General features: G+C 50.0%; 1 protein-coding gene across 2 annotated transcripts in view; it reads right to left on the bottom strand.

The window, feature by feature from the left end:
* Positions 1-3,465: 3,465 nt before the first annotated feature.
* IQANK1 (IQ motif and ankyrin repeat containing 1) overlaps positions 3,466-22,176 on the bottom strand; it is a 28,662-nt gene continuing 9,951 nt past the window's right edge. The window contains exons 6-14 of one of the 2 annotated variants that reach the window (XM_054985225.1): positions 16,886-17,011; positions 14,094-14,233; positions 9,533-9,587; positions 9,129-9,221; positions 6,427-6,535; positions 5,914-6,010; positions 5,031-5,165; positions 4,670-4,798; positions 3,466-3,677 (exon numbers count right to left, since the gene is read on the bottom strand). In XM_054985225.1, the coding sequence (XP_054841200.1) occupies positions 3,503-3,677; positions 4,670-4,798; positions 5,031-5,165; positions 5,914-6,010; positions 6,427-6,535; positions 9,129-9,221; positions 9,533-9,587; positions 14,094-14,233; positions 16,886-17,011 (1,059 nt within the window). In that variant the 3' untranslated portion in view covers positions 3,466-3,502. Of the gene's footprint in view, positions 3,678-4,669; positions 5,166-5,913; positions 6,011-6,426; positions 6,536-9,128; positions 9,222-9,532; positions 9,588-14,093; positions 14,234-16,885; positions 17,012-22,176 lie in introns of both variants that reach the window. The other variant, XR_008597429.1, reaches the window with a different exon arrangement.

Consider the following 22,176-nt stretch of genomic DNA (forward strand, 5'->3'; position numbering starts at 1 on the left):
TTGACTCCAACAGATTACAAAGTCAAACTGTGAAAAGTATAAGGAGAAATGCCTTTAGGATATTTGTCACTCAAGGCAGGTGACACCAATGAATGCAACTCAAAACAATCAATATTGAACTACTGAACTAATAATATTGAACCATATGGAAAAGTGGAGTATAAAAGTTTTAATAATTAAATAGTTAAAAAGCTGCTGAGGGATATTTTTGTGACATTAATTTCAAAAACATCATTAAAACAGTTAAGTCAGAGACCATTCCAGTTGCTGCCTCAGTATACAGGTAGTTCTTCTGGTTTACGCCCTCAACAGAAGGCCCTGAGGGTAAGGGCCTGTACCACCGTTTGTTGGAGCAATATGTCATCCTTATATGTGGTTGTTTCCAATTGATGGAACAGGCTTCCTCAGAAGGTGGTGGGCTCTCCTTCCTTGGAGGTTTTAAGCAGAGGCTGGATGGCCACCTGACAGCAATGCTGATTCTATGAACCTGGGCAGATCATGAGAGGGAGGGCAGGAAGGGTTGCGTCAGTGCTTAGTTCCCACGGCCCCTTCTTACATGCCCAGGGTAAGGCGGATCACCACCTTGGGGTCAGGTAGCAATTTCCCCCAGGCCAGTTTGGCCAGGGATCCTGGTGGTGTTTTGCACTCCTTGCACTCAACTTCACATTGAATTGCGCCATTTTGCTCTGTATGATTTTCGTTCTGTATGACTGCACCATTTCGTTCTGTAAGATTTTCTTCTGTCACCTAGGCTCAGTCTCTCAAGTCTGTCATCCCTTGCTTGTGTGCACCTTTTCCTGCCTTTACCAGTCTGGTTTTGTAGTGACTGAGTTGCCTTATACCTCTTAAAAAATTTAGAAATGCCACCTTTGGTTAAGTTTCCACCAATTTTTCTTCTAATTTCTTCATAACTGAAGCCTTGTTCTTAATAGTACCATTTTGCATCGCTTTCTGGGTGAACAGTCAACTCTTTGTGCCATTTCTTTAATTTTATTACATTTTACAAGCTCACTAAATGAAAGAACACCAAACAAACAAACCAACGTCACATAACACACTGACAAATGACCTCCTCTCAGCTCCAATCAATAGCTAAATCCTACTGTGACCTGATTGGCTCATTGCCAAAACAAGATGACACCTGATTGGCTCTCTAAAGACTCATTCTCATTGGCTACATGCAAATGAAAGAAAGCTACTTCATATCAACCTAAGCAAGTTGTGCTTCCTTTTCCTGGTTATTTGGCTATAACATTTGATAGAATACAGATAATTGAACAAACTTTGGTTGTTGTGGGTTTTCCGGGCTGTATTGCCGTGGTCTTGGCATTGTAGTTCCTGATGTTTCGCCAGCAGCTGTGGCTGGCATCTTCAGAGGTGCAGCACCAAAAGACAGAGATCTCCCAGTGTCACAGTGACACTGAGAGATCTCTGTTTTTTCACTGTGACACTGGGAGATCTCTGTCTTTTGGTGCTGCACCTCTGAAGATGCCAGCCACAGCTGCTGGCGAAACATCAGGAACTACAATGCCAAGACCACGGCAATACAGCCCGGAAAACCCACAACAACCATCGTTCTCCGGCCGTGAAAGCCTTCGACAATACATTGAACAAACTTTGTTGCATTACATGCTTGATTAAATTATCTTTCCATTGATATATAATTTTATGGTATTACTTCAAAAGAAAGTGGTGTTATGAGCCATCAAACCTCAAAAATGCACTTTTCTCAAAAGGTTTCCACAATTTTGGCCACTAGTGTAACTACTCCTTTGCTCTGTGTTCTCAGAGGTTGGGCCTGAGGCCATCTGTCATGACTGTGTACGTGCCATGATTGTTGGGGTGTCACTGATGCCACAGTATATTGAATGTCTGCAGTATTCTCTCCTTAGCCATGTTCTTTCCATATTATAGCTGTTATTTCTCCAGACCCTCAGGACAGGATGGGCCTCTCATGTTCTCTCACAGAACTATGCATCTCCGAGCTAGAGACAACCTTGGGGACTCCAGATGCCAGCATTTGCTACTTTGCCTAGATGCTGGGAACCTATTATTGTGTACTTACTGTTTAGCCATAACTATAAAGGGTTCTCACAGGACCCATGTAAACCTGAGCGCCAAAATCTTAACCGTTGCTGGCGCACGGGAAGCAAGTATAAAACAGACTTTTTGTTTTGCCTTATCATTTCTACCAAGCTCCGTGATGGAGTGCAGACCTGAAATGTAAAATCCTGAATAAAGCCTTTTCCATTGGAACCAATGTGTGTTCACTGGAGAGGGACTAAGGGGTCTATCTGCCACGAACTGACACCACCTCTTCCACAGAAGGGTGGAGAAGGCAGCATGGTGGTGGCCGTAGGCGCCCCCCCCCCTCCACAGAACGGCCATCCCCCCTCCTTGAATGAGAAAGAGGAGACAGGGTGATCTCCCTCCAGTAGAGCCCGGGCTTTCCTCAGGGTTACAGCTGCTCTCCAGGCCACAGAGGTCAGCTCCCCTGGAAGAAGTGGCCGCTTCAGTCTTGCTGAGAGGGGTATGAGCAGCAGGGGTGGGGTGCTAGCCCCTCTTTCTGAGGTGGGAGGGGAAGCAGCCCTTTCCACCTCCCCATCTATTGAGGAAATGGTCTGATGCAGAAAAGGGATGGCCAGGCCTTCGCCAGGCCCTTGTGCTGGCATTTCTGCTTCCAGGTCTTGGCTCCTTCCAGCAGGAAATCGGAGAAGCAGCAAGTGAACCTGCAGGGATCACAGACCAGCTGCCTCTTCCAGGCCCCCTGGTTCAGACTTTGCATACAATAACGCCCAGATGTGATCATTGCTCACCACAATCCAAAGGTATGACACAAAGTACGCCAGGCTTGTGGTGTGGGAGAAGTGCTGCCAGCCAAGGACAACCACACTGCCCTTGATGGAGCCCGCCTGTTAACTGCAGGGGCCCTGCCTGCCCCTTTGCTGAGGCAACAGATGTGGAGGAAGGGGGGTGTCTGTGCCCCGGCCTCCCATTGCTTCTGCTTTGGGCACAGAGGAGCAGGTGGCAGCTGGTGCAAGCTAGGAGGAGGTTTGCTCCCCAGCGCTAGGGCAAAGGCTCCAGAGGAGGCACCTGCTCAAGGAGGCATTTATTTGAGCACAAGCCTTCCGCCTTTGTGTGCCACCGCACCCGTGGGAGATTTCGGGGCTGGGGCAGAGAAGGCTTTCTTTCCTGGGGCTGCCACGCAGGACTTTCATAAGGCAGAAGGAAGCCGCTGTGCAAACGGGCCTCTTCAGAAGCCTCGCTTTCTGAAAGAGAGCAGCTCCCTCAGCATGGCAGGCGGCCTGGCCTGGCAGAGGGTGGGCTGGCTGGCACTTCACTTGCTGGCATGCCCGGCAGCTGCTGGGTGTCATCCCTCCCCCAGCCCCCGCCAGCCTCTCCTGGCCTCAGCAGGGCACCTGCCTGCAGCCCCAGAAGACATGACACAAGGAGGCAAGCCCGAGCTCAGGTGCTGCTTTAATGGGACGCAGGTGGGCAGTGCCTACCGACTGCTCTTTGTCAGAATGACCTGGATGGGGAGAAGAATCCGCAAGAGCTCCTCAGGGGGGTGCTGCTGCTTCGTGATGACAAAGAGTTTGAACTTCTCGGTCCGAGCCCTTTGGAATTCAGTGTCTGCGTATTCAGGGCCATCTGCTGGTCTGAGCAGAGACAGGTACCTGCAAAGCACAGGGGCAGAGCAGCCAGCTCAGACAAGACCTGCTGCCATGTCACAGGGGAGGCAGCGGGGGGGGGGCACCTTCTGTCTTGTGACCCACCACAAGCTGCCTTAGCAACAGCCCCCTCCCCTTGCTGAGAGCGTGGGCTTCCTCCATTCGGCGTCTCTTCCCTCCTCACAGCCCCCATCTGAACTGCCGTCCAATGAGTAGAGAAACCATGTGCAGCTTCTTCTCACAGGAGGCATCTGCTTGTGACCAGCTCACATGGAGGTGCTAGTGGCTGGCAGCACTGGATTTGGCAACTCCTGCCTGCCTACTGCTGGGGACTGCGCAGTGTGCATTTGGGTGAGAGCACGTGGGCGCGCATGTGACCGTGGCAGACCCTCGGTCTCTTCTCAACCAGCAGCTGCAGGAGAGAGAAGCATCAAGGTGGGAGGACCCTCGAAGGAAGAACCCTGACAGAACCCCAGTGGGGACGGCCTGGGAGAGCGGGGCACGGAACAGAGGCTCTCTGCAGCAGGCAACGAGGCGCCCCAGCAGCCCAGCCTCAGGCCAGCAGCAGCAGGCGGCTGCAGCACAGGGAAAGCAGCATCTGACCAGCCGCACCCAGGTGCCTCCCCATCTGGCCTGCGGTCAGAACCCCCCAGAGCCACAGCAGGGCCTCTCAAAAAGACATTTTGGCTGCCCTTTCAGAAGGACGTCTTGAGAGGGTGATAGCAATATTTATGGAAGGCCACTATTATACAGTGGCCTATATTTGGATACTTCTACTTGGTCTTTTCCACAGAGCAGCTGCAACCAAGTTGGTATTTCTCATGAGCAGCTTTCCCCTCTTGACCCAGCGGCCACAGACAACACATCCTACGGCTCCCAAGCCCTGCCCCAGCACCCAAGGGGCGCACGATGAGAGGACACACTGTCCCCTCACACGCGTCTCTGCTGCCTCCGAGGCCCTTGGGGCAGGTCGCAGGAGGGGTGCTTGCAGGCCTCACCTCTCATTCTCAAGGATCGTTCTGCCCAGCACTGCCTCAGCCAACCCTGGCTCCAGCCGTTCCAGCTGTTTTTTCACGGTGTCAAACATGTTCACTTCCATCATGTCAAAGACTAAGGGCTTCCCATACCTGCATGGGGGAGAGAAGAGGTGGGCACCACAGGGGAGGCAGCGGAGTGGGCAGCTGACCTGGAGGCACTGCAGAGCCCGCTGATGCGGTCATCGTCCTCTCCTGCACTCCCCGGGGGCAAGGGGGGCTCACAGCGCTGCAGGACAGTTCTTCCTTGAATGCCTGACTGCCGTCACGCGCCCAGTGTTGACGGCTACACCTCTGCCCTCACTCATTTGGCTTCTGTCCCTACCGAAGGGCCCCCAGCAGTGCCAGACGGATGGTTTCCACACTCATGTCACTGGGATTCACAGTGTTCAGATAATTGGTATCACGATAGCGCAAGAAAATGGCTGCTTGGCCAGAGGGATCGATTACCAGTGGCCACCTGTGAGGGCAGAGAGAGAGAGGGTGGGGGGGGGGGAGAGGAATGGAAAGTCTGCGCTGCCAGAGAGACACTACCGCACGTGCAACTGCATATCACGAGGCTCTTTTATTTCCAGGCACAATTCAAAGTACTGCCTCCTATCTTTAAAGTGGCTTGGGACCAGGGGCCCGGATGGGCCGCCTTCTCCCATCCTGTCCACCCCCTGCCAGTTAAGATCTGCCTCTCCAGCCCTGCTCTCTGTGCCCACCCCCCCCCTCAGAGGTGAGGCAGGTGGCAACCAAAGACACGGCTTTTTCAGTAATGGCACCTCGCTTACGGAAAGCCACTCCTCTTGAGTCTCTCCTGTCGCCTACATCGCTTTTTTCCCCCTTTCCTTTTTTGAATGCAGAAAAGAGTAAGTACTGCAACTATTTGCAATTACAGAGACATTCCATTAGCAATTTCTGCTTTCTTTGCTTTGTTTGAGGCACCAGGCCAAAACATTTCTATTCGCCCAGGCTTTTCATTAAGGCGTCTAACTAGGAGGTTGATCTTTTAATACTAGATTTAATCTAATGTTCTGTTTTTATTATTTTGTATTTTGTAAGCCACCTCAGGCCGGTTCCTGGAGAGGCAGCACAACATTTTTCTAAATAAATAACTCTGCAGTCTGTGGGGGCTCAAGCACTACTTTCCTAGTCAAGGGAGGGGGGTTAGGGTTCCGGGGCAGAGGGGAAGGGCGTGAGTCCTCGAAAGCCATGCGACTTACCGCCCATCAGAACGGATTTTCCCCCCGACATCTTTGAAGAGCACGTCATCCAGCTCCTGAACACAGCACTTCAGGCCCTGAAATTCAGTCTCTGCCTCTGGCAAAGGAGAACGTAACAAGAGAGGGGAGGCTGGACTCCCCTGGACTGGCCGCCTCCTCCATTTCCGAAGGAAACCCTGCTCTGTTCTTCAGTGGCATGGCTGCCACTTCTGCTGACTGCCAAGGCCCACCCCTCCCCACCAAAGGGAACCATCCACACAACCAAACTTCCTCAGGCCTGGGCTTACGGACACTTTCTGGAAACCACTGCAGCTCTTTCGGGGGGGGGGGCAGGGGGAGGTGCGCTCTGATGACACAGCAGCCGCAGCAGTGGATGCCTGTTTGATTCTGGGTGCAGCCAGTTCCAAAATAAGCTCTGCCTGAAAAGAGCTTTCTTCCCCAAGGAGGGCCGAAGCCTATGAACAGGGAGTTCACTAGGCAGAGGCAAGCAGCCTCGTCACTCACGCAGCCTACCTCCCCGCAACTGTTCCCGCAGCTTGAGCCGGGCCAGGGACAGCTCCTCCTCCGCATGCTCTGCATCTACCCGCAGTTCCTCCACTGCCCTTTCTGCACCAGCAATTGCCTTCAACAGAAACAGTTTGCACAAGCAAGGGACTGACGGACTTCAAAGTGTCACTTCCTCACTCCACTTAATGCAGGGGGTCAAAGGGTCAAAGCCACCCAACTTTATTCAGACTTAATCTGCCCTTGACATCTTATACCACAACCAAATAGGAGAATGACTACTGAAATCCTTTATTGTTAACAAGCTTTAATTCTCTGAGCCTTTATTTATTTATTTATTTATTTGTTTGTTTGTTTGTTTATTTATTTAAGATCCTCATTTCCTGCTCCCTCCCGCAAAGGGTCCAACATGGCTTACAACTGCTATAAAAACAAAACAAACGGCGTCTAATAACACCACAACCACAACCTCTTGGCCAAACATCAGTATCACAAAAATGGTAGCAACCCCTAGTACCTGTCAGGGTCGTGGCCCCTGCCATAAGCCATACCACACATGCTTCACCATCCTGTAGCCCCTGCCATACTTTAGGGACTTAATGTTAACTGTTATGCTGGGACTTGATATTCCTTGACATGCTGTGTAAAATCTTGTGTGGAAAAGATCCTGTTAGCGGACACAGCACAGACGATGTTATCTGACTATGCCGAACTTTTAGCAAGAAAAGAGCCGTTGCCATAGATACATAACCCTGATGTTCTGGACTTTATAAAAACATTCTCTTAGCTTGCATTCCTGTAGATATTTTATTTTATCACATTTCTAGACCGCCCTCCCCGTCTACTGTAGCTAGATTCCTTCTCATATTCACTGTGCTTAAATGTCTATACATGCTGGGCACTGGGAACCAGACTTGATTCCTAACAATCTGTAAGGATCTGCCCGTTGGATCTCTCAGTAACTTCACCGCAAGAGTCCAAGACTGCAGGAGTTACAGCTTTATTGAGAATCGCCAGCTCAGCACCCCAAAACGTTCTTTGTGAGGTATGAAGTCCGGTTCCCAGTACCCAGCATATAGAGACATTTAAGCCCAGCCCAGCCCCGTTCCCTCCCAATCCCCCCTTCTGTCTACAGCCTGTTGCAGTTCCTTGAGAAAGCGAGAGCAGGCAGGCAGGTAAGGACAGCCCAACAGACATTGCGTACTTGGGACTTTCCAAAGGTTTTTGACCAGGTTCCTCCCCAAAGACTCCCGTGGGCTGTGGCGTCCTTGGAGCAGGATCTGCCTTCAGGGAAGTGCTAAGCCGCTGAAACCCTGTGCAGAAAGTTATTTAACTGCCTGCCTGTCTATAGTTCTGGATTAAAAAAACAACATTTGATATTATGAAACGGTCAGATGATTCTACTTCTGCGAGGGAAGCAAAGCTACAATCTCTGTGGGCCTCTGGGCAGCCTCCCAGCCCAGTGGCTGGCCAGGCATCAGACCAAAGGATTCCAAATGCGTCATTTAGACTGGTTGGCAGGCCAAAGATTTCAGCACTTTCATATCTTAGAGGCAACGCAACGAAGGTGAGAGGCGCACTCCGTTCCAAGCGGGTGAGGGGAGAGACTCGCTGCCGCCAGGCTTGGGGGTGTCTGAGAAGAGCCCGCTGGGGTCAGTGGGCGAGTCCCTTCGGGAGAGTCAAGAGGAAGATTCAGCCAGTGCTGGTGGAGGCCACACAGAAAGGGCTGAAGAAGAGGAGGGGTCTGAGGGGAGAGACCTCGGATCTGGCGGGACGGAGAGGGCGAGCTGGAGCTTCCCGGGGCAAAGCCTCCGTATCCTCCTTCCTGCACCTCCAAGTGAGCAGTCCTGCCTGTGGGACACCACCAGCCCACAGCCGGGTGCCATATGCATGTCTTGGGAAGACTTATCAAGCCAAGGAATAGCCTGTCCAGAAGAAAGTGCTGGCTTGGGGTGGAGGCGACAGAAAAGAAAACGGCTATTTCAATGGCATTCGAGGGACAGCCTAGCAAAGGGGTTGGTTGTCACCTCCCTTGGTTACAACAACACTAAACAACACAAGAAGAAAGTGCACCGGCATAAGAGATGTCCAGTTCAATATTCATATAATCATTAAAAGTTTTAAATTTTAATACACATTCTCCTTTGTTTCTTATTATGCCTTGGTCACAGGGTCAGTCTATCCCATGCCAGGCCACCCGGCATCAATAAAAAGTGTCTTTTACTGTTAAAGGTCAATGGTGGCACTGAGTAGGGGGTAGTGGGGCAGTCAGGAAAAAAATTAAAAGCACCATCACACACCCCCAACCATCACACCGCTAAGCAGAGCAACCAACAAGAGAGAAAGCCACCGGGCAACAGCTTACTAGCAGGTCTTGCCACGTGCTGGCAAGCCATTGAGGGTGGAGGGTTATACCTGAAGCACTTAGCACATGTGTGTACACGCGTGTGCATGCGTAAGGGAATGGGCAGTTGTGTGCACAACGCTCTAGTGATTACGGGGGGGGGGGGGGGTAGAGAGGTGACTCTTCCATTCCGAGGCCGGCATCTGAGGCTTGCCCAGTCAAGGGGCAGCCAAAGAGGCCTAGCGAGAGCCCTTCCTGCAGTGTGGCGGCTGGGCTCAGCGGAGGGAGGCTTGAGCCGCTTCCCTTCCTCAAGTGCCCCACGAGAGAAGGAGGCGGCGGCTGTGGGGATGGCGAGGGTGGTGCTCACGTGAAGGGTAATCTCTGCATTGCCCATCTGCTTTCGCTGACACTTATCATGCTCAGCAATGCGCCGGTTCAGCTCACAGTAGGCCCGCTGCAGCTGCAGGAGAAAAGAGAACCAGGCATCGGCCCGTGCCTAAGGCACTGCGGGGAGGCCGAGAGGAACAGGAACTCCTTCCGCCACACCTCAGAGCCAGAAGAAAGAGGCCAGTTAGATTTCCAGGTGGGCTGTTTCTTCCCACATGCAATGGCACCACACCAAGGTCAAGCGGCAAGTGGTGAATGTCTCGTGACAGGGCACAGAACCCACTTCGGTGCCAGATGCCAAGAGCCCAGGCCTGGAGGCAAGGCTCCAAGTGGTTTGATGGGAAAAGGGAATGAGGCTTGTGACCAGTGGGGCTCGGCTCTCACCTCCTTGCTGCACCTCTCATACTCCTTGGCCAGCTGTTCCACCTCCTCCGTCATCCTGTGGAGGGAACACCAGGTCAGTCCAAAGGGCCTGGGGACCCTCTTCAGCCTTCAGGACTGAGATCCAGCTCCCAACCTGACCTGCCACAGCTTTTGCTCCTTTTCTTCAGTAAACGTAAGTAACAGCAAAAACAGAGAGGTTGGTGCTGGCACTGGTGTGGTCCAGTTGTGGCTTCCAAAGGCCAGTCCTAGGCAAGGAAACCATCTTGGCAAGGAAACCATCTCTCCTAGATGTTCTCCTCTCAGTGGTGGGGAAAGGGAGAGCAAAGAACTGGGCCAAGGAATCCAACAGAAACGGGGAAGGAAGTGTGGCAGACCATGGAGCTAAATTAGGTATGGGACGGGGAAGATTTTTTTTTTCTTCCCCTCCCATACCTCCCAAATTTGGGGGCATACAATGAAGATGACTGGCAATAGCTTCAAGACAGACAAAAGGAAATACCTTTTCACTCAACAAGTAATTAAATGGTGGGATTCACTGGCAGTGAAGTGAGGGATGGCCACAAGCACGGATGGCTTGAGAAGGAGGTTAGGCAGATTCCAGAGGAAAGGTCCATCAACATCTGACTAGCTATGCTGACCAAAGAGAAGCACGAAACCACTGAAAACTTGTCCTCGGAGGCAACAGCAGGGGGAAGCCTTGGCCTCCGGGCCCCGTCTGTTGGCAATCCAGAGGCGCTGGCAGGCCCCTGGATTGCCATGTCTAAAGCAGGCTGCTGGACTGCACGGAGCACTCGTCTGACGCAGCAGGGCACGTACGATGTCCTCACAGGGTGCAGCCGTTGCTCTTCTCCCTCCATACCACCTTCCAGTCCTTCTCTATCTAGGGACTCACTGAGTAGGGCAATGTCTGTTTCAAGGTTTGGCCTGTGGCTGGAGTTCATGTTCTCCCCTAGTTTGTGAGCCAGTGTGGAGCAGTGGCTAGAGTGACAGACTAGGACTAGAATGATAGACTAGGTATCTGGGAAACCCAGGTGTGGTTCCCTGCTCTGCCGGGTGACCCGGGCCAGTCACACACCCTCAGCCTCACCCACCTCACAGGGCTGTTGAGAGGGAAAAATGGAGGAGAAGAGAATGATGTGAGCCTGTCCGGGTCGTCATTGGAGATAAAGGTGAAGCAAAAGTGAAGTTATATAAAAAACAGAAAAATAATATGTAGGCACTCTCAAGGATGAACAAGTAAGGAGGAGGAGACACAACACGTTCTGGAAATCTTACCAGTGAGGTTACAAAGGCGCAAAAATAAGCGTTACCCATAGCTACAAGCTTAAGGCTGCCAATGCACTTCTGTATGGGCTCAGTTCAAGGGGTGGCTGTCGTCTTCAGAGCCCTACTAGTCTGAAAATGAATGAACCCGTTTGTTTCCGTGGATATTCTATTATCTATTTGCTTTGGTCATCAGTGATGTATTTGTGCTTTACGTGAGAAGACCCCTGCCGTATCAGACCAGTGGTCTACCTAGTCAGCATCCCAGAGCTGGAAGGGGCCATACAGAGACCATCTAGTCCAACCCCCCCTGCCCTGTGCAGGATCAGCCTAAAGCATCTCTGACAAGTATTCGTCCAGCCCCTTCTTGAAAACTGCCAGTGAGGGGGAGCTCACCACCTCCCTAGGCAGCTGATTCCTTTTGAACTACTCTCACCGTGAAAAAGTTCTTCCTAATTTCCAGCCGGTACCTTTGTGCATGTAATTGAAGCCCGTTGCTTCGGGCCCTGTCCTCTGCTGCCAACCGGGACAGCTCAAGCAGCACGCCATTTCTCCCAGTGACCAGCCAGTCACGCGACAGAGTCAACAGAGTGCAGAGGCCAAGGCCTACCCCGGCTGCTGCCTTGCCTCCCAGCACGGGGACTCAGAGGTTTGCTGCCTCTGACCACGGAGGTTCCTTTGAGTCACCGCGGCTAGTAACCCCCGGCTCCATGGATCTGTGTGACACCTGCTTGAAGCCATCCATGGTCGTGGCCACCACCTCCTCCGCTGGCAATAAAGCATGCCATTTGCATCCTGCCATTTCTCTCAGCCGAAGCCGCCTTCCAGCCTATGGAGCCTTCGTACAAGAGAAGCAGCCAGTTCCGGAGGATGAAGGGAAGGAGCGGGAACAGAGGGAAGGTGGCTGCCAGCATGGAACAACTTGGCTGCGTGTTTTTCCCCCTCTTCTACTGCAGGGACTTGTAGCCTGGGTGTGACCGGGGGGGGGGGGTAGGAGCCTTTGGTTGGGGAGTCAGTGGCCAGACGGATTGGACATCAGCTCAACTTGGACACCAGCTCCGGAAATTGGGTTTGTTTTTTGTCTTTTGACTGCTTTTTTTATACTGTGTTTTTTTTTTTAGTTTTTTTAAAGTGTATTTTTTGTAAGCAGCCTTGGGTTTCTGTTGGGGAGAAAAGCAGATAAAAATGGACTGATTATTTAATAAATAAATAATAAATAAAAATGGACTGATTATTTAATAAATAAGAGTCACTGGAGAAATGCGCTGATTATTTAATAAATAAATAATAAATAAAAATGGACTGATTATTTAATAAATAAGAGTCACTGGAGAAATGCGCTGATTATTTAATAAATAAATAATAAATAAAAATGGACTGATTATTTAATAAATAAGAGTCACTGGAGAAATGCGCTGATTATTTAATAAATAAATAATAAATAAAAATGGACTGATTATTTAATAAATAAGAGTCACTGGAGAAATGCGCTGATTATTTAATAAATAAATAATAAATAAAAATGGACTGATTATTTAATAAATAAGAGTCACTGGAGAAATGCGCTGATTATTTAATAAATAAATAATAAATAAAAATGGACTGATTATTTAATAAATAAGAGTCACTGGAGAAATGCGCTTGGGCTGCAGAAAAACTTCAAGCATAACTGACTGGAGTGACAGGATGCTAAAAAGGCAGATGCGGTTTTGGGCTGTAGCCGCAGGAGCAGAGTGTCCAGATCACGAGAAGTGATGGCGTCGCTCTGCTCCGCACTGGTTAGACCTCAGCTAGGGTATTGTGTTCAGTTTTGGGAATACCAGAATTTCAGAAGGATATAGACAAGCTGGAACGTGTCCAGAGGAGGGCAATGAAGGTGGTGAGGGGTCTGGAGACCAAGTCCTATGAAGAAAGGTTGAAGGAGCTCAGTATGTTTAGCCTGGAAAGGAGATGACTGATATGATAACCATCTTCAAGTACTTGAAGGGCTGTCATATAGAGGACGATGTGGAGTTGTTTTCCGCTGGCCCAGAAGGTCGGACCAGAACCAAAAGGTTGAAATTAAAGAGTTTTCAGCTAAACATTAGGAAGAACTTCCTGACAAGTTAGAGCGGTCCCTCAGTGGAACAGGCTTCCTCGGGAGGTGGTGGGCTCTCCTTCCTTGGAGCTTTTTAAGCAGAGGCTAGATGGCCATCTGACAGCAATGCTGATTCTGTGAACCTGGGCAGATCATGAGAGGGAGGGCAGGAAGGGCTACATCAGTGCTTAGTTCTTGTGGCCCCTTCTTACTTGCCCAGGGTAATGCCAATCGCCACTTTGGGGTCAGGAGGCAACTTCCCCCAGGCCAGTTTGAGTAGAGATCCTGATGGAGTTTTGCCATCTTCTGGGCATGGAGCAGGGGTCACTGGGTGTGTGTGTGTGTGGGGGGGGTAGTTCTGAATTTCCTGCACTGTGCAGGGGGTTGGACTAGATGTCCCTAGAGGTACCTTCCAATCCTATGATGCAAACTACTGCTTTTATCTTTACATTGCGAAGCCGCTTAACAGCCTTTTAGGCTGACCACGGAAAAGGCCCTAGCTCTGGTTGACGCTAGATGGGCTATCCTTCAGGGTAGGGTTGCCAGCAGATGGCTGCCTGACGACTGGGGCTGGCATACAGGGACATATTTATCCATAGAAGAGTCAGATCTCTTGCAGCAGATTGGCACTGAAGGGCCTGGTGAACCAATAATGCTCTTTCCCAGAGTTCACCAAGCTGTTCATTAGCTAAAATAACTTTTGTTAGTTCATTCATTCATTCATTCGTTCAAGAAAGAGCCACAATTGGTTGATTTTTAGCATGGATGGAGTGCCAGTCCCCTTCTGCCTCTCTGCATTCCAAGCCTCTTGAAAAGGAGGAAGCAGATAAACCAAAGCACAAGCAGAGGATGGCCAGGATCTGCCCTCTGTGCCCCCCATTCTGCCAGGCCCTCCGTGGAGCAGCTGCCAAGGCCCTCCGTGGCACAGATCTAAAGTCCATCCAGCTCCACCAGCTCTGGGGTTGGGTCCCTCCTGGCACCCAGCTGGCTCGAGCAAGTGGTCCAGCAGTTATGAGAAGATGTCTCCTTGACTCCCATTTTCAGACGCTGACCGATTATTTAATGGAAATATTTACATTTGTAAATATGTAAAATGTAAAATAAATACCTTGAGCCTGGCTGTGGGGTTTGTCGGGTGGCCTACAAGCTTAAAACATGAAACACTCGCAATGAAACACGCATCTGACTTCCCCAGTGGGCTAGGCAGGGTGGCTCACTCACCGGCGTGCCTCTGCTTCCTTTTGCTTCTTCTCCAGCTGGGTCCTCCGCTGCTGTTCTGCCTCCATCTTCTGAAGCATTGACTCTGTCAGGCTGATATCCCAGGAGCTCAGGATGCCCACTAAGCTATCTAGAGATGCGACCTGGGGAGAGAAAAGGCTCTTGGCTGTAACCCGGACAATGCTGCATCCACCCCTGGCAGCCAATGCTGGCATTTAAGGAGAAGGGCAGGTCTCAGTCGGAGGGGGACAGGGAAACTCAGTTCACCAGGAGGCGAGAAGGAGAGAGACATCCCTTCTGTGGAGGACCTCCTCATTTTCAGGACACGTATTTGCCCTGAGTAAGTGGCTACAACCCTGTTGCAGTGCTCAGGATCACCGGTCCTATTCAGTACCCCCCTGCAGCTGAAGCTGATGCTGTGTTGGGGTGCTTCTGTCATTTGCACCCAGGGAGGTGTTTGTTCCTGTTGCAATCTCTCCCGAGCCTGGGAGCCTGCTTGACCTTGAGCAGGCCATGAATCACACAGCCTGTGTGATTCATGCCTGCAGAGTTAGAGGACTGTTAGGAGAAGCGGGGGGGGGGGGGGGCGGGGAATTAGGAGTATGCTTGGGGAACCGATATCCGCTTGATGCTTGTCTGTAGCCGCCAGTCCTAGCAAAGATGGAGTCTTATCAATAAAGAACTTTTACTCATGAAGTGAATCCTTACAGCCCTTGCCTTAGCCCTGCTTGCCCACAGGGGCAAAGACTCCTCAAAAGAGGACCTTTCCATGGTTCCCACTATGCCCAAGGAAGACCCCCTGCCTCCGCTCCACAAGCAGGGCTCCAGCAGACAAGGAAACCCCTCTGTTAACTGCTTGCCGTAGGTGGGCTTTTATTTTCCTGCATGTGGGCTGGTGGCCTTCTCAAAAGATTTGGTTTCTGAACTCACAAAATAGGATGTTATCTTAAAAGACAGGCTCCTCGGCCTTTTCAATTGAAGGCGTGGCTGACTGTTGCTTTCATACATGTGAGCACAGCAGGGGGAGAAGAAAACATGTTTTCGAAGTAGAGGAAAGCTGTTTTGTAGTTACACCACGAGAAGTTGTATGAATAACTGAAGGTGGTCTGTTAATTAGTCTGGAGGCTTCCACAGAGGGAAGCCGAGGAAGAACAGTCGAGGCAGGGGAGGCTTAGAGCAGGGAATCCAGACTGGGGGGCTTTCCCCCATCTTCTCCACTCCATCCCATCCCATCCCATTTGTTTGTCTCCTACTCCTCATCCAGCAGCTCAGAATGGTACTGTGTGTGTGTGTGTGTGTGTGTGTGTAAGATCTGATTGCTTTTTAGCCTTGCAGTAGATGAGGGAGAATGGCTGCTGAAAGTCAAGCAGTGACCTTCATTGTTAAAGCGAGGTGTGAACCTAAGCTACTAAGCCACATTGAGCACCTAAGCAGGTCTGTGCTTGGAGTTCTTTTGACTGAAGTCCCCAGCAACTTTTTAAAAATCCTTCAATTTTTAGGGGGTGGGTGGGCGCGACTGGATAAAGAAAGGAGGGAAAGAAGGGCTTCCACCTCTCCCTGCATCTGACGAAGAGAACTGTGGTTCTCGAAAGCTTATGCTACAGTAAAGTTGGTTAAAGGTGCTACTGGACTCTTTTCTATTTCACCCCTCCCCTGCGGACTTCATGGACTGAAAGGGCCCTGAGGAGCTACTGATTTGCCCCACTTCCATTTGAATAGGGCCTTTTGTGTTCCGGACATTTAGTCTTTTTAATAATCAAACTCAGATCTCTTCATACACATGTGGTCTGAACTCCACTCTCCTTCCGCTACTTGCTCAGTGCCACAAGCAAGAAGGAAGGGGTGCAAACTGGAAGAATTGCCCCCCCCCACCACCACCACCCCCTTATCACAATGGTTCAACAGGATATGGGACTACTTAATCTTTGACAAGGTCTCAGATAATCTAACCTGTGCAGAAAATGGTAACGTGTAATATAATTTGTTGGATAAATGGCAACCTATACTTGATAAACGTTTTGACACTTTATTTGATCACGCTCAAACAAATTCAAGAAATCTTTGTACATTTTTGATACAGAATTTTGTTTGCTTTGATGAAGTTGTATATTGTGCGCTCATCATTATGTATCTTTAACTGTAAACAAATCTTGGAAATATGTTATTCAATAGTTTACCCTTGTTACTGTTCTAAGAATATTTTGCTATAAATGTTCCAAGTTGTATTATAATGATCTTTTAATAAAAACTGCTTTTTAAAAAAGGAAGGAAGTGTGTAGATGGTCGCTGGGGACCATGAGAGGACAGTGATGATACCGTTACCTTTCCATAAAGCCCTGAATAGTGTCCCACCAGATTGACTGGGTCAAGGTAGGGAGCCACCTTCGAGGCTAAATGAAAATGGGAGGATTTTTTGGAGCTGCGTTTCTCCAGTAATTTTTCGATTATCACATGAGCTTTTATTTTATGTAACGCTTTTGCTGGGTGCATGTATGAAGCTGCCTTATCCTGAACCAGACCACGGGTCCCTCAAGGTCAATACTGTCACTCAGACTAGCACTCAGACTACCTCTCCAGTGTCTCAGGCTGTGGTCTTTCACCTCACCTGCTACCCGATCCTTTAACTGGAGGTGCTGAGGGTTGAACCTGGGACCTTCTGCATGAGAAGCAGATACTCTACCACTGAGCCACAGCCCCTCCCTCCCCTGCACCCTCCTGTTAGCAGGATGGCCTGCCAAGGAAAGCTGAGAACAAGACCAAAACTGGCATGAGGGGGAGGACCATTCCGATGGTACCTGCTCTGGGGTGTTGCCATCATCAGCATAAAGTCGGGGGTCTGCTCCAAGCTGGAGAAGAATTTCCACTGCTGCCAGGTGTCCTCCAAATGCAGCGCGATACAGAGGAGTCCGGTTAAAGGCACCCTTAAAAACAAAAGGAGAGGAAGACCAAACGGTTTATACAGGGAAGTCTCGTTTCATACTTCCACTTGTTATGGTTAGGACAGACAATGCTAACACGAGGGGGAAACAGTCCATCGCCTATGGAGGGTAAAGAGTTCATCTAGTGCCAGCGCTGGCCTCTACCCCAGACAAGGCAAGGGAGAGAAGGAAGGATGGGGGAAGCAGCAAAGAAGCTGATGTTATTTATACATGGGAATGCTGTATGGGGGGTGCCAAGGGGGCGAGTCAGTTTCCAAATCCATTGATTATTATGGGTACAAGTAGAAAAAACATCATGAATGCTCTGGTGGAAACAACTACACTTCAAGTTCAGCTTGGATTAAAAAGCTAAGGTGACACTATTTCCACTCAGCCACCAAAGATTAAGTTTAAGAGACTTTTTGATTTGTCTTTATCATATGTTGGGAAAATCTTGTTTTAAATTTAAATTGTTTAAAATGTTGTTTTAATTTTTTTTAATGTTCACTGCCATGGGGACCCTATGTGGGTGGAAGGGCAGCATAATTACAAATGTTTTGAATAAATAAATAAAAGCCACTGATTAAACAGTTGTCCTGGTAGAACTGACCCCCCCCCCCGGATATTCAGTCCTCCACCAGCCCCGAATAGGAGGTCAGGGGGGAGGGGTGGCAATCCTTGCCCGAGAGTCTTTCTCCCTCAGGCCGCTCCCCGCCCGTAAGATCTCTGGCACTGAATGCGGAGGCCTGGTGTGGGGTGCTGAGGAGAGTTTGGCTATCTGTCTGGTGTACTGACCGCCTGGCGCACCAGCAGATACCCTGCCGTGCCTGCTAGAGGTGGTAGCGGGGTGGGCTGGGGGACTTCAACATCCATGTCGATGATGCCTCCTCTGTGCAGGCTGCGGACCTGGTGTCTTCCATGGCAGCACTGGGGCTCTCCCAATTTGTATCGACCCCTACACATCAAGCAGACTCAGGGCTGGCCGGCAGCTGCCTCAGGGTGCTAAGGCGCTGGAGGGGTGCTGGCCCAGGGGCAGGGGCGTGCACCATGGAGCTGCCACCGCTGCCGACCAGGAGTGTGTGCTGGTGATGGCAGCGTGGGGCAGCTGAGCGGGCAGCCTCCTGTTCAGTTGATCTGCGGGCCAGGTGCAGCAGGTGGCCAGCTGTGCCTGGCCAGCAGAGCAACTGAACGGGAGGACTGGAAGGCCCCCCCACACACCAGCCCTGGAAGGCCCCCCCCACACCAGCTGGAAGGCCCCCCCCACACCAGTGATGTCATCACGCAGTCCGGTGCGCGTGCACGTACATGCGTGCCCACAGAGGCAGCTGTTAAGCTGCCTCAGGTGCCAGTGACGCTGGAGCCAGCCCTGAGCAGGCCACACGCTAGATTTGATCTTTGGGATGGGGTTAAATGTGGATCTGGAAGTGGCAGAACTGGTGCCATGGTCAGACCACTCGGACCTGAGGGCTCAACTGGGGATACCACCACTCCCGCAAGGGCAGTGAGCTGATTTATGCTCACCCATGGAGACTTATGGACCCGACTGAGTTCCAGAATGCTTTGCGGGATCCAATGCTCCATGGTGGTTCGTTAGATGAGCTGGTGGAGGACTGGCAGTGCCGGCTCTCCGATGTCATCGACGAAATCGCCCCCCGTCGCCCTCTTTGCTCCTGTGCAAGACGGGCTCCCTGGTATACAGAGGAGCTGCGACGGAAGAAGTGGGAGCTAAAACGGCTTGAGCGAGTGTGGCGACGATCTCGGGACGAAGAGGCAAGATTATCTTATAGGACGTTTATGAAAGCCTATGAGGTGGCAGAGAAAGATGTAAAGAAAGAATTTTATGCAGCCTCCATCGCGTCAGCTAGCTCACGGCTGGTAAAGGTCAGTGCCAAGGGGCTTCGGTCCTCGCTGGAAGCCATTGTTAACCTATCCTTAGGTTCCAGGGTTTTTCCTGGGCCATTAAAGGAAGCTGTGGTGAGGCCTCTTTTAAAGAAACCATCGCTGGACCCCACCAACCTGGTCAATTACCGCCTGGTTTCAAACCTCCCATTTCTGGGAAAGGTGATTGAGTAGGGGGTGATGGAACAGCTGCAGGGCTTCCTGAAGGATGTATCAGCCCTAGACCCCTTCCAGTCCGGTTTCTGTCCGGGACATGGGATGGAGACGTTGCTGGTCGCCCTCACAGACGATCTTCGTAGACATCTGGATCAAGGTGGCTCAGCGCTGCTGATATTATTGGATCTGTCGGCAGCGTTCGATACAGTCGATTACCATCTTCTGACTCACTGTCTCACCCATGTGGGGATACAAGGGACTGCCTTGCAGTGGCTTGTCTCTTTTCTCCATGGTCGGGGACAGAGAGTGGCGCTTGGGGAGAAATTGTCATCCCGCCACCCTTTGGTGTGCGGGGTCCCACAGGGAGCAATACTCTCCCCATTATTGTTTAACATCTATATGCGCCCCCTTGCCCAGTTGCTGTGAAGTTTCAGACTTGGGTGTCATCAATATGCAGATGACACCCAGTTGTATCTGATGATAGATGGCCGGCCCGACTCAGCCCCAGATGTCCTGGAACATGCTTTTGCAGCCGTGACTGGTTTATTGATCAGTGACCCTGATTGAATACAAACCCCCCCATCAGTGGCTGTGAGGGTATCAAGTTTGGAGGACACCAGGCTGAGGAAAGTGGAAATAATACCTTAAAAGGGACTCCTTTATTCTCACACCAAAGATCATAGACTCATAGAGCTGGAAGGGGTCTTACAGCCCATCTAGTCCAACCCCCTACCCAATGCAGGAACAGCCTAGAGCATCCCTGACAAGTATTCGTCCAGCCTCTCTCTGAAGACTGCCAATGAGCGGGGAACCCACCACATCCCCAGGCAGCCCATTCCACTGCTGAACTACTCTTAATATGAAGATAAACTGCTGGGGCTGAGGTTATTAATATTAGAAATAGAGAGAGAAGGGTCTGCTGTGATGGATGTTTTGACCTGGTGCAAAGGCTATGGACATCCCACACAGATTCGCTGATAGCTAATGCAGAGGAGTCGGCTGTGTTAGATTTCTTCAGCACTGGGGAACGTTCCGGCTCAAGCCAAACCTCTGCAAGAGAGAGTTTGTACACGAATTGCAGGGGAACCAGGCTGCCGGGGGGGGGGGGGGTCAAGCACTTGACTGTCCTGAGATGCTGCCAAGTAGTCAAAGGACGATTTTTCCACCCCCCGCCCTCTACATGCATGATGGTACGTACTAATCTGTATTGGAGGTTATAAATGTGGAATAGTAAATGCCTTTCTGGACTGAAGACTACAAACAACACAAGCATAAACTAAGGAAGATTTCGTTCATGTGCTTACTAAAGATTATTGTAACATGATGCTTTTGTAAGCTAGAGCCCACTTCATCAAATGTAACAAAAATATATCCTATACTGGTAAACCTATACATGTGTGCAAACATGAAATGACAAAATTAGACACATGGCTATAAAGACAAATATTGAGGGGCCCAGGTTGCGCAAACTGAGTAGAGGACACAGTGGGTGTTTCAGAAATAACAACAACATTCGATTTATATACTGCCCTTCAGGACAACTTAATGCCCACTCAGAGCGGTTTGCAAAGTATGTCATTATTATCCCCACAACAAACACCCTGTGAGGTGGGTAGGTTGAGAGAGCTCCAGAGAGCTGTGACTAGCCAAAGGTCACCCTGCTGGCTTCAAGCGGAGGAGCGGGGAATCAAACTCGGCTCTCCAGATTAGAGTCCCGTGCTCTTAACCGCTACACCAAACTGGCAGTGGAATAAGGGAAGTCAATGAGATAGGGTCATCCTTGGGTATACGCTCTACAGTCAGGACAGAGGAATGTGTTGGGGGAGGTGTTGCATTGCATATCTAAGCGTGTGTCTGTTATGTCCCATCAAGTCACCTCCGACCTATGGCGACCCTATGACTGAAAGACCTCCAAAACGTCCTATCATTAACAGACTTGCTCAGATCCTGCAAACTGGAGGCCGTGGCTTCTTTTATTGAGTCCAGCCATCTCGTTTTAGGCCTTCCTCTTTTCCTACTGCCTTCCACTTTTACTAGCATTACTGACTTTTCCAGATAATCTTGTCTTCTCATGATGTGACCAAAGTACAATAGCCTTTCATTGCAGTCTCTCTTTTGGTTGATGATTGTGCCAAGGAATAGAAAATCTTGTACAATTTTAATTTCCTCATTCTCAACTTTAAAATTGTGTAATTCCTCAGTAGTCGTTATGTTTGTCTTCTTGATGTTCAGCTGTAATCTTGCTTTGGCGCTTTCTCCTTTAACCTTCATCAGTAGTCATTTCAAGTCTTTACTATTTTCTGTCAGTAATGTGGTATCATCTGCGTATCTCAAATTGTTAATGTTCCTCCCACCAATTTTCACTTCACCTTCTTCTAGATCTAATCCAGCTTTCTTCATGATATACTCTGTATAGAGGTTGAACAGGAAGGGAGATAATATGCATCCTTGTCTGACACCCTTGCCAACTGGAAACCATTCTGTCTCCCCATATTCTGTCCTGACAGTAGCCTCTTGTCCAGAGTACAGGTTGCACATCAAAACAATCAGATGTTGTGGCATCCCCATTTCTTTTAAGACTCTCTATAGTTTTTCATTATCTACACAGTCAAAAGCTTTGCTGTAATCTACAACCCACAGAAAGCTAGCAATGCTATCTATATGTCAATGGTCTTAAACCTGACTAACAGTCTATGAATAATACACAAAGTGGGAGCCTTTTCATTTTTTCCATAGTCAATACATGAGACAGCCTGAAAAATAGATCCAGTGTTGTGTACTGATTAGAGCTGGGACAACCAAGTTCAAATTCCCACTCTGACATGGACACTCACTGGTGACCTTAGGCCCCTCATAATCTCTCAGCCTAACCCTAACCCTCACAGAGCTGTAGTTCTGAGGACAGAATGGGGGAGAGTAGAATGATGTGATAAGCTGTGTTGACTCCCAAAAGTGAGATATAATTTTTCTTTTAACAAGTTACAACCCCACCAACTGCACTGAGAACAGCCAAAAAATAGTGAACCCAGAAAATTATGTAATGCTCACCATGAACATGTCAGGCCTGGCTAGGGGATTCTCTCAGACTCTCAACTTCATCCAACACGGCTGTA

The sequence above is a fragment of the Eublepharis macularius genome, chromosome 7 (genome assembly GCF_028583425.1).
Source record: "Eublepharis macularius isolate TG4126 chromosome 7, MPM_Emac_v1.0, whole genome shotgun sequence".
Classification (NCBI taxonomy): Eukaryota; Metazoa; Chordata; class Lepidosauria; order Squamata; family Eublepharidae; genus Eublepharis; species Eublepharis macularius.